Raw genomic sequence first — 12,046 nt, 5'->3', positions numbered from 1 at the left:
GGCAGTGGATGCAAACAAATGTATGTGTAGATCTGTAATAGCAGGGACAGAACGATGAATATAGAGGACAAGCACAGCCCGGTTACTGGAGAGGTGCACACTCCCAGCTGGAAGGGTTGGGAGCCAGGAGGGGATGGGTGGAGGTAGAAAAGTTGTGAAAGTCTATGGAAGAGGAGTAATGGAAGATGTTTGTATTATGCCTTCCTTAATTCCTCCTTACAGCAAAATATTAATTATTAGGATTAATTAACTATACCTTTAAATTCCTAACTGGACATTTTTTATTTTGCTTTTTATTACTAAGGAGTCAATTCAGAAGGAAACGGGCTTAAACAGGCATTGATTAGGAGGATATTAGGAGAGCAGGTTCTAGTGCATATCTTGGTTCAAATCTCTTTAGCTCAGTCACCATCGTCTTCAACATCTGTGTCTTTAGTGCAACAATATGATCACAGAGTCAGAAAGACCCTAAGGCACAATAACGTTTTAAATGATCATAGGCAGCCTGATTTGTATTAATTGTATCATGATAATGGTGGGGGGAAGTATTAAGAAGTTGTTTTCTTTTTTTTTTTTTTTTTTTTTTTTTTTTAAGTAAGAGTAGAATCAATATCCACAAAACCATTTTTCTGCCTATCCCTGAACAAATTGCCCTCATCTCTTGAAAAGTGGCTTCATGGAGAGAGATTATCACATGAAATCTTGACACTGTCCTCAGCATCCCACTCCTGAGCATTGCTGTAAATTTATGACTTAAGGTAGAGATTTAGCAGTAAATTGGGGGCAGGATTTTTTCTCATCTTTTGTGGAGCCATTTGTTCCTTCGGAGAGATATCTGCCCTGGATTCATTCCATTTCAAAATTGAGATGCTGTTCTCCTAGCCAAGATGAGAGGGTTCATTTTACAGTGTGATCACAATGTAGAGATCCAACTGAGTGGGCTGCTGGGGTTTGCTTTGTCATGGGAGGCACACGGCACGTCGTGCTCCATTCCCAAGCAGGGGCCAGTGTGCATAAGTGAAAGCTCGCAGGAATTAAGGGGGAAAGGGAGGGGGGGATGGATGGAAGACAAAGGGAAGGGGAGGCATAGAGGGAGGGTAAGAAGGACAGCAGAAACCTGCTAACCCTGTGTCATCAGTAGGCCATGGTGGCCCATGGTACCGATTAATACCGTGCTAAGAAAATCTGGCAGTCAGTGGACTTTGAGCCACACTCCAAGCAGTAGGAAGCTGCCAGGAGCTGGTGCTGAGTGTGACTGATGCTGGGTAGGGAAGGTGCGAGGAACTGAAGCAAGCTCCGCTGGCTGGTAGGATCAAGTATGTCTTGCATTTTCTAGAATCTCTGCTTCTCATTCAAGGTGCTTCTATGACCTGCGTTCTCAGAATGAATCTAGGAGTCACTGGGGATTCCTCTTAGTCCACCTTGCTCCTAGTCCACCTTCCAAACTGACCTCAAGTCTTGTTGACCTCAGCTCTAGCACACACCCCACATCTCACCACGTCCATTTCTCCCGCTACCATCCGAGACCAAGTCACCTTCATTTTCTGCCTTTAGCAGCTTCCCTGAGATCTCCTTGTTTCCATTATTGGCCTTTTTGGGTCCAGTGTACTCACAGCAACCAGAATGATTTTTAAAACTTAAGTTAAATCATAGGATCCCCTTGCCGGAACCCTCCCGTGGCTCCCAGGTGCATTTAGAAGAGCATTCAGGTTCTGTACCATGCCCTTTCGGTCTCCTTGTGGTCTGGCCTCTGCGTACTCCTCTGCCTTCTCGCCCACCGCACTCTCTTCCTTGGGCACAAGTTCCAGCCACAGTGGGGTGTTTTGTGATCAAGCCCGTTCTGGGCTTCTGCGTTTGCTCTTCCCATTGGAGCAGATATTTGCATGTTTGGCTCCTTCTCGGTGCACCTCCACAGAAAGCCCGCTCTGGCCGCCTCACTTAGGAGCCCTCCGTCCAGCTGATTGGTATTGTCCTTTCTCCTTCCCCGCTCCCAGCCAGGCTGTAGGCATCGAAAGGGCCGGGGGACCTTCTCTGTCCTGTTGTCTCCCCACCCTTCACCCTGGCACCGTGCCTGGTCCTGTGTTGGTGCTCAGTTAATAATTGTGCAGTGTGTGAATGGGTAGTCCCTGTGATACACTGAGAGGTTAGCAACAGGGCTGTGTGAGCAGAGTGGAGGGTGAACCCTAGCAGAAGTGAAGGCAGTTCATAGTTGAGTATGTTGTCTGTGGTTGGCTTGATGGGCCATTTACTTACTCAAGCCCAATAATTGGTGGTGGTGTTTTTAGTGGGTTTTAACGATAAACTGGGTCTCCAGGAGGATACATATGCTCTGCTGGAATAACTGGGTTGCTTGTCTTTCTCATACACCTCACTGGGAGACTTCTTAACAGGAGACTTCCAGAAAATGTCCTGCTTTCACATCTGTTGTTGAAAGTGACAGCCGTCTCTGAGACTCCAGGACTCCTGTGAGAATGGAAGGACCTCTTTGAGGTGTTTCACCAAACTGCCTCTATAAGTAAATGATTTAAATTTTTTTTTCAAAGAAAATGAATGCTTTTGGGAAAAAAAATGAGTTTATAAAAACAAAATACCTCTTACTCTCTGTTGGGTTGTCAGCCCCAAGAAAACATCCAGAATCTGAAACGGCTTTGAACAGAAAATGAGGTGCTTCTTTCCTATTTCTGTGTCGCCCTCCTTAGTCTGTAGTCCCACTCCCCTACGTACCCCTGCTATTATTTGCCTGATCTCCTCTCTTGGGGGTGTTTGGGGTGGGGAGGGAGACTGATCCAAGACACGGTGCTCTAAGCTTATTAAAAGGTTTGTATTAGTTCAGCTGGCCTACCTAGGGTGCTGGTGGAAATGAAGGTAAGTTTTCTCTTTTTAAATACTTTTGGTGTTCTTTAAAGCTAACACAGTCATTTCGAGTATTTTCTTTATCATGCCATTTAGATGTATAATCACATGTCTTTTGCTATACCTTTCTAAGGGAGTGAATTTCATATTTTTGTATGCATTGTAGAAATTTTGATTCATGTGCCACATAGCTAACCAAGGGAAATCAAGTCGTCGTTTCTTTCTCTCTCCTGCACAAATAGAAAGATGTTCAGGTAAAGCAAAGTGATTATGGTATAGATAGTGTGCTCTTAATGCCTGCCCCTGCCTCCTGACCCCAAGTGAAGTAAGTTTCCCGCCTTACCCACCCAGTTTTGGAGATCATCCTTTGTGGCAGATGGAAGGAATTTCTACTCCCTGTGTATGAGCAAAACATTCTGGTTTCATTGGTCTGGGTAGGTTTTCGAAATTTGTTGACGAACGAATGCATATTGGGGTGTCCTGTAGTTGTGCTGGTTACGTTGCTCCTGGGGGGAATGGTAAATTCATGCGCTCTGAGGACTCTACCAAAAAGCAACAACAAAAACAACGCAATCGTAAAAAGAAACCAACGCAGTAGGTTCAAAACTTTCAAGAGCCAAAGTCCACCTTGTGAAAGTGTGTGCCTTTAGAGATCCCCAAATACAGACTTTTTTCCCACATGCTCCTATTCCCTGTCCCCCCCAGAGGGAACGATCTGCTTACATCTAAGCGTCATCTTCCTTCAAGCAATCAGCAATGATTCCTCTCCCAAAGAATGCCTTTCTCCTAACTTTTCACTTTGACTTTACTCTTAGTTCCGGCTTCTGGAAGAAATAAGCCTTCCACAGGGTTCCTGTAGGGATAGGTCAGGAAAATCATCTTAAATTATTCATCTGTGACATCTCCTCTGTCTACATTCATCAGACAATTAGACCATCGTCGGTGAGACCAGTCTTAACTAAGAGATGATGCCAAGTAAGTTTGCAGCAAGACAGGGTCAAGAGTGGGAATTTGGTAGTATCGCCCAAAGGATTCATTAAAGGCTCTTTTTCCGGTGGTAGTAAACAGTTGAACACTCGCTTCTACCGACCTCTGCATCCCGGAAATCTCCAGCTGGGATTTTGCTTCTTTACTCCAGTCACGGAGGTCATTACTTGGGAAATTCAACTATAGGGTCTCAGATAAGTTTTTCGCTTCCTGTGTTTAGATCAAATGGTGATGACCTAAGCAACCTAAAGAGAATCAAATGTTGATTTCTTTTTGTGTGTGTGAGATCAGTAGTTACTATGTGAACAGCTTAAGGAAGCATCCCTTTAATTCATATATCCAGGATGTACCGAATCACAGAACCCATTTCTCCCTGCTACAAAAGAGAAGAAGGACAATGTAAAAAAATAAGTGGCTTTGAGGCTTTTTCCTTTTAATTTTTAGAAATTAAATTCCTATCAGTTCTATTTTAAATTGCAACTTTAAAAAAAAAAAAAAAGAAGTTTCTCCTCTTGGTCTAATCCTTGTCTTCACATTCATTGTTTTACTGATGCTTGACTCTGCCGGGGAAGTCTTGCCTAGACTTAAATCCTCCTTCTCTGAAGACCTAACAATGTGTATGTTTTAGCTTTCGGCTTGTATCTACATCTTGTATCACTTACCAATCCCGCTGTACGCTTAGGCTACAAATTAGATTTGTTCTTGCCCTCTGTTTGCCTACATTTCCAGCTGCGTTTAAAATCACTTTCTCTCTGGTAGGGATGCATTGACCTTTTGGCTTGATTAAAGATAAATGCCATTGACTTTCCACTTTTGGAGGAAGAGACTTTTTCAGATGCTCGCTGGGATTTCTGTATTTATTGCTTGAAAATGAATATTGAATAATGTTCATTTCCCTACCATTGTAATGGTATGGGTATGGAATTTTTTTTTTTTCCTCCTGGCAGAGTCATGAGAATTATTGGGGTTGGAGATAGCAACTGTAGCCAAGCGGTAGGGCATGAGGGGTTTCAGGTCTTTCCCTACCTGTTTGGTCATAGACCATCACATCCTGAAGTTTTAGAGTCAAAAGGACAGTTAAATATTTTTTTGTCTGAATTTGACACAAGAAAATTCCAAGCACCTGCAAAATGTCACCCAGCATTTAAAACACACTGGGCTGATTGCAAAGCTCGTTTTACACTGATGACTAATATGACACCAATGTGGCCATGTCGGTACTTGTGACCGTGTTGGTGTTAGTATTTCTCCCTCTCACTTTGTCCCAAATTGTGAAAACAAGGTGAGGTACAAACATTGCCTGAAGAGTGGATGCCACCTACAGATGTTTGAATAGCTGGTCTTTGTCACAGTGCTACCTTCGTAGCCCTTGTTTCTTATGTCTTTCTTTACATTTCTATCTCTTATTGGAGCATTTGCATGTAGAATAAAGAGGATAAGAACACACAAAAAAACAAAGGCAGATTTGTTTCTCCTGAGAACATCTGTTCTTGCTTCAAAGCACCCACATGATGTGGCCCATTTTCTCTCAATGCCTGCACAGTTTGCCATTGTGAAGGCGACTGTTACATCAATCTTAGATCTGAATTTAATGAGATAATGAACAACGTTGTCTAATGAGGTGAGATGTAGGAAAAATTCTATTATAATGTAAAGGCTTTAGCTAATATTAAGACAGGCATACTCACAAACAACAGCTAAAATTGAATATAAAATGGCTTATCATGGAATTTTTTCCCCCTCAGATTCATTGATCTCATGGCATCATACCCAGTTTTGGGTACATTCAGTCCATTTTTAATTTCTTCATTGATTTCTTAGGATTCATGTGCATTTGCATTGCACTTGAGATATAGATACGTTCTAAAAAAAAAAAAGATATAAAATGACCTGTTGTGTACATTTTAATTAAAAGAGACCTTTTAACTTTGAAAACCTTTATTTTTCAAGAAGAAAATTTCTCCAAACTTCAACTGCTATCATTATACTTTTTTTAAAAAGATTTATTTATTTATTTGTTTATTTATTTATATTAGAGAAACTGAGTGAGCCAGGGGAGGGGCAGAGAGAAAGAGAAAAAAAAGTCCTGAAGCAGATTCCTGCTGAGTGTGTTTCCTGCAGAGCTTGATGGGGCTAGGGGCTGGACCCAGGATCCTGACATTATGACCTGAGCCAAAAGCAAGAGTTGGCTGCTTAACTGTCTGAGCCACTGAGACACTCCATCATTACTCTTAAAAAGAGCATTCGGTACTAACAATAATAATTAAGAATTAAAGGGTCCAGTTTAATAGAAATTTACCCAAGTGATACTATTTTTTAAATTTTCTTCCCTAAATGTATACAGCACTGTTTTGGAGTCTTAGAGGCAGAGGAGGGGTTGGAGTGGCCAGTCAAAGCTATAGAATAGAGCTCTCAAAATTAGTTCGATAAAAATGTATTGAACTTAGTTGATGGTTTCCAAAGAAATAAAGACCTATGCATGTATCAGTTGTTCAGTAAGTGCTCATTATAGCGCCTACTGTGTTTTTAAATGTTGGATACAGCTTTACGCTGAAATATTTCAGAAGCATAATAACATAGGGATATATTGGCTAGTTACATGTTCATCTTTTTTTCCCAAGTTACTTCCAGAGATAGGGCTTTCTTCATAGTCATTAACCAGTCTAGGAAGACTCATGTGGAGTCCTTCTGCAAAGGCTCAGCTAGCCACGTAGTGAACTTGGAACTTGGTCTAAGTTCTCTGGTTTATGTGATCTTCTTTGTCTTTTAAATTTACATCTCAGTTCAGTGTTGAGCAAAACACGACATTCTCCCTCCATTACTAACCAAATTCTTATAATGCCTCAGTGTTTATCTTGTCATCTTTGGCCTCTAAGTACTGTAATTCCTTGTTGAACCTGATTTTTCCTAGCATACACCTGAACATCCTCTTGAGCATTTTGATTCTGGATCTTTTGAGATAACTTGGTTTATTTCTTTATCTGGTGGCACTTTCTCCTGAACATACTTTAGACCTGAAAGGGTTCAATTTTGGAATTTTCCATTATTTCACTTTTTTAGATATTGAGATCTTTTTGGAGGATGATGAACAATGGGATAAGTCCTGGGGCCCCTCACATTCCCTTCAGGAGCATTACTTCTCATAGGGGTTAGACCTCAACATTTTTATTGTGATGATTACTGTTTTGATTTCTATGGTTATTGTATTCCGGTAGGACTGTGGGTTGATGGCAATATCAAGTTAAGCGTGTATATTACAGAACCTTTTCTCATCCAACTGATGGATACTCCAAAAGCCAGACTGGTGTATTATGCCTAAGTGATCAAGTTATTCTGAAAATGAGGGATGAATTTCCTGTATCTTCAAGAAATTCATCTGAAATCTAAGACTTTGGGAAACAAAATGACAGCTGACTACTGTTTTTTATAAATGTTCACTTACTGCCCTTGGTGGTTTAGGACTTTCTCTCTGTAGACCAAGGAGGGCACATATTTCTTTCACTACTTTACCAGTGTCCATATGAGTTGAGACTTTTGCATTTGGGGACAGTTGTGGAACACCCTGTTGGGGCAGTGACACTGGGATGGACTTTGGTGGCGGGGCGCACGTATGATTCCTTGAACGCTCCTGGGTTCTGTGCACCAGTGTGGCTTTGACAGTTCTGATACCATGATCACTACTTTCAGAATCAGTTCTAATTTTGGCACTTACCATCGTCCTTAGGCAAAGGACCTGAGACCCTGTACGCGGGGCAGAAGCTCAATGACAACGAATGGCACACCGTCCGGGTGGTGCGGAGAGGAAAAAGCCTTAAGTTAACCGTGGACGACGATGTGGCTGAAGGTGAGTACAGCTCTATGTAGGGAAATGTGTCTCTTTTTTTTTTTTTTTTGCTCTCATTGTCCTCTTGGTCATTCCGTGAGCAAAGGATTTTTTGAAACACATTTTATTTTACTTAACAGAAGTCGGTGTGGCATGTTCTTGTTGATGAGCTCAAGTAAGGCTACTTCTTAGGTCATCCTCTGTATTTTCATAATCCCTTTTCATTGATCTGTCTTACAGAACTTAGCCGTTACTGTCATTGTATGTTGACGGGTCTCTCTCTTTAGGCATAGAATATGTGTCTGGAGAGTAGATGTAGAGATCTGTAGCTCCTTTATTATTCATTTATTCAAAAATCACTTATCAATCATCTTCCCCATGGCCAATTTTTTCTTTCAATAAGTGACTTACTCTCTAGGAGAGGGAGATGGGTCAACCAGAAATTCAGAGCATTACAGGTAAAAATAAGTACTGAGATCACTACAGGCTACTCAGAAGGGTCTGAATAGCTATTCATTTATGTCATCATTTATTTAATTGTTATTGAGTACCTACCCTGTCATGAGCACTGCTTCAGAAGGCACTGAAAATAGGGAGGTGAGTAAATAGGCAAGTCCTTGGCTTGGTGGAATTCACCTTCTAGGTGGGCAGCGGATAAACGAATGAATCCGCCCATAGGTAAAGAAACATTCAGAGCTTCACGTAAGCAATAGGTGTTTCTTGAGAGCATGGTACACATCAGCAGTGTGCTAAGGATGTAAGGTAAGAAGGAAGCACAAGAACTTATCTGTTTCCTCAAAGAAGAAACCAATCTAGTTGATTAGATCAGACCAGGCATTGAAAATAAGACAAAAAGTATGTAATCAGATTCTAACATGGGTGGGTAAGATTGTCGTCATGGCCAGGCAGAAGAGAAGATTATCATTTTGGGTTGGAGAAGTCAGGAGTGTCTTCTGAAGGTAGCTCAAAATTGGGTGGGTCATTTGATGAGGTCCAGGGTGGAAGAGAGAGGGCCCCGTCCATATTGCGTTCAAATAAGTCTAGACTCCTTGAGATTCCAGGGCGGTGCACTTCTGTTCTGCAGAACTTTTGTCCATATGGGAGAAGACAACTTGGGGGCACCATGGAGTATCATGTAGAGCACTGGGGATGTCAGGAGATCTGGGCCTTAACGTGAATTCTCTGCCACATGTTGGAAAAGCGACTTACCATGTCTGATCCTTGCCAATTGAAGTTGGTGGCATAAACTCTCTTTAGAGTCTTCTGTGAATAAGACAGTCAAGGTAGAGTCAGGATCTCTGGGATTTAATACAGTCATTGTAACTAAAACACTTTTTGCCATTGGGATAGCTAATAAGGATAATAAACTTTTTTCCTCATTTCCTCATTTTTAAACTTGAAATTCTATTGCTGCTAAGGCCCTCTCCAGCTTAAAGTTTCTGCAGTTTGGGGGTCCTATAATTTAATTTTATATTCATGAGCCTGAACTGCTATCCTTCTGGAGTCTGGAATTAACAGTGAGCCCTGTATAGCGTGAAGGTAGGAGAGAGAGAGGGTGCGTGTGTGTGTGTGTGTGTGTGCGCGTGCGCACGTGTGCGCAGAGATGAGAAGAGTCTATGGCTAGGAGAAGAGCAGGAGGCATATATCCAGTGCTCAGTAGGCATTAGATACTGGGGTAACTGTCTTACATGTATCAGCTTCTTAAATCTGTAATTCCCCATTGCCTTGCAAGATGAGTGTTCTTATTTTACTTAAGAGGGCATGGCCTGTAGAAGGAGCTGTGTAATTAAGCTCCGAATCCATGTCTGTGTGACGTCATCAAATCAGGCTAATCTCTGGGCTTCACAATCCATCCTAAGAAAACGGTTTGTTTAAAGATATGGGAAAATACAAAGGGATGCCTTAGGGTGAGGTGAGGAGTACATTTTAGTGAAGACTGCAGCACTCGCCCCTCTCTCCTCAAAAATGAAGTCAAACAGAGCCATCGTAAGTATCCAAAAGTCTCCTGTTGTATGTACATAGTAAAGGGTAAGGTTACTCTTCTGCCTGTCTGAAAGGGTAACTTAGCTTTGCTTAATGAATGTAAGCAAAGAGAGGTAAAAATGGTTATATGGTTTAGAACCCACAGCCATCCCCGAATTAATTATTCAAGACATCCCCGTGGGCTGTTAAAGCAGACTGGGGAGCCTGCACATGGTACTATCTCCTTGCTTGCTCCTAAGGGCTGAGCCCAGCAGCCTCACGGCTGTTGCCAGCATGTTTTGAATAGCAGCCACTAGATGGCGACCTCGCCCCAATCTCTCCACGCAGCGAATCCCTTTTATTTTCCCGGGAAATTGCATGCCCTCCAAACTGTAGTCGTAAACAACAGCAGAACTGAGGGTACAGTAATGTGCATTGCCTCCCATGGTCATTATTCTTTTATAGAAACTTTAGAATAAAGGTAATTATAAAGTGTGCTTTCTCTTACCGCTAATAATTAAAAAGCAGGACTACACCATGAAGGCCCCAGTCATTCGTAATTTGATATTCGAAATTAATGAAGCTCTTTCATTTTCAACCCTTATCCCCTGCTTTACTGCTGATGGAAAAGAGCAGCCATAAGGATAAAGAAATCTGGGAGAAGAAAAGCGCTATTTTGCTTATGAGCTACAACCTTGGATTGCTTCTTACAGTGATAATGGGTTTGGGAATTTTAATTTTAGCTCACAGAAGTCATAAAATCAGGCAATGAAACTAAAATACCACACAGTCCTCAGGTTATTAAGTAGTGTCTTATTGGCTTATTTAGTAATCCCTTTCATGCTGTTTAAGGTCCCCTAGGGTGTCAAATTTTCAGCTAGTTTGTAGAAATGATGCAAAGAATAGGTCACACTCATAAGAAATCAATGGCAAGGAAAGAAATAGTCCTTGGCCTGGTGGTTTTCGTTTATTGTAATACAATGTATTCCTGGAAAGGTATTAAGGTTCAGTTGACAGTTAATAAAGATTGATGGATTGATTGATTGGGTTGGATTTCTATTATCACAAGTAAATTAAAAGAACCCTCGGGTTATGCTCCTCGGAACTGGGATCTGATGCTGCAGGACCCCCGCCACCTCACCCAGAGTGTACCAGCTTTTTGCTACGACAGAGATTCATCCTTCTTGGACTTCACTGGTTCATGTTGACTTCCTTGTCTGTCCCTTACCTTACACAGCACCTACAAGCTGTAAAAAAGTCATTTTCCGAGGAAGATTTGTTCCTCTCATGAATAAAAAGATATGCTGAGGTGGAGTTTGCACATGTTAGGTTCAACAGAATGCAGTGGTCTTCTTTATTGCAAGACTTTTAGGGAAGACTTAAAGACTGGAGCATTCCCTATGCTGATACACATTGCTCATCCTCGATAATCACATGTGAAGTGTTTGCCAAGTTTATTTGGCTCCAGAACTTTCATATTCATCGTTATTATTATTTTTATTATTATTTTTATTATTATTAGAACATTTTCCAGCATATACTTTTGGAAGATTTTGGTGTTATGGAGAGGAGGGAATGGGAGTGGGGGAACTGGAGGATTGTGGGCAAAATATACATCCTTTGCTGAAACTTCATAAGCCTTCATTTTCTTAACTTCCCTCCCTGGGTCTGGAAGCTGTAGGAGGCCAGGTTGCCTCCTCTAAGTCTTTGCCGTTATTTCTTTGCTAAGCTTTTAGTGTCGATGAGGAACTTCATGTGTAGAAATGGCAATGATCCGAACTCTGACTCCAAAGCAAATGTCTCAGTTACGGCCTCCTTCCTCACATGTGAGGGCCGCTTGCTATCATCAGGCCCCTCTGCCCAACACTACAGGACATCCAGAAGAGGCGAGAAGTGGTTTCTACTTAAAAAGAGATTGTGTTCTAGGAAAGGGTGACAAATAATCGAACTACTGGAAAATTATTAATGCATTTCAGAGAAAGAAGAAAAAGAAGCGTGATGCATAATTAATAGCTAGCGATTTAAGCCCTAGGCACCGTTCTAAGTAGTTTTTCTGAATGGATACAGCTAATTCTGAAAATGTCATACCTATTTCATAGGTGGGAAACTGAGGCACAGCAAAGCTGCCTAACCCAGGTGGCACAGCCTCAGAGCCTATATGCTCGTCCAGTGCATGCCTGGTAGGAAAGTGACAGCTTGAACTTGGACAGTTTTTCTATAGGTTTATGTTCTCCACAGACATTAGCCGTGTGAGGGCTGGCGTGCAAACTGCTGTTGACCATCAGGGAATTAAGAGGTGAATGTGAGGGTAGGAGTCAAGGCAACACGGCTGTTCCAGGAAAGGTGCTAGATGTATGATACGTGACTTAGATGGAGGGATATGAAGGTGCTTGGCTCCTGGGAAGGAGCTTGTGCCCATCA

At 41.8% G+C, this 12,046-nt stretch overlaps 1 protein-coding gene across 36 annotated transcripts in view; it reads left to right on the top strand.

Moving 5' to 3' along the window:
• Positions 1 to 12,046, top strand: part of NRXN3 (neurexin 3) — a 1,566,681-nt gene that overhangs the window by 737,008 nt on the left and 817,627 nt on the right. For all 36 annotated transcript variants that reach the window (XR_009355806.1, XR_009355805.1, XR_009355804.1 and 33 more), the window contains one exon: positions 7,565 to 7,684. Coding sequence is in view for 32 of the 36 variants with exons in the window: in XM_059182678.1 (XP_059038661.1) it covers positions 7,565 to 7,684 (120 nt within the window). In the remaining 4 variants the exon portion in view is untranslated. The remainder of the gene's footprint in view (positions 1 to 7,564; positions 7,685 to 12,046) is intronic.

The sequence above is a fragment of the Mustela lutreola genome, chromosome 7, assembly GCF_030435805.1.
Source record: "Mustela lutreola isolate mMusLut2 chromosome 7, mMusLut2.pri, whole genome shotgun sequence".
Classification (NCBI taxonomy): Eukaryota; Metazoa; Chordata; class Mammalia; order Carnivora; family Mustelidae; genus Mustela; species Mustela lutreola.
The sequence above is the reverse complement of the archived record's forward strand: the minus strand, read 5'-3'. Positions and strand labels throughout refer to the sequence as shown.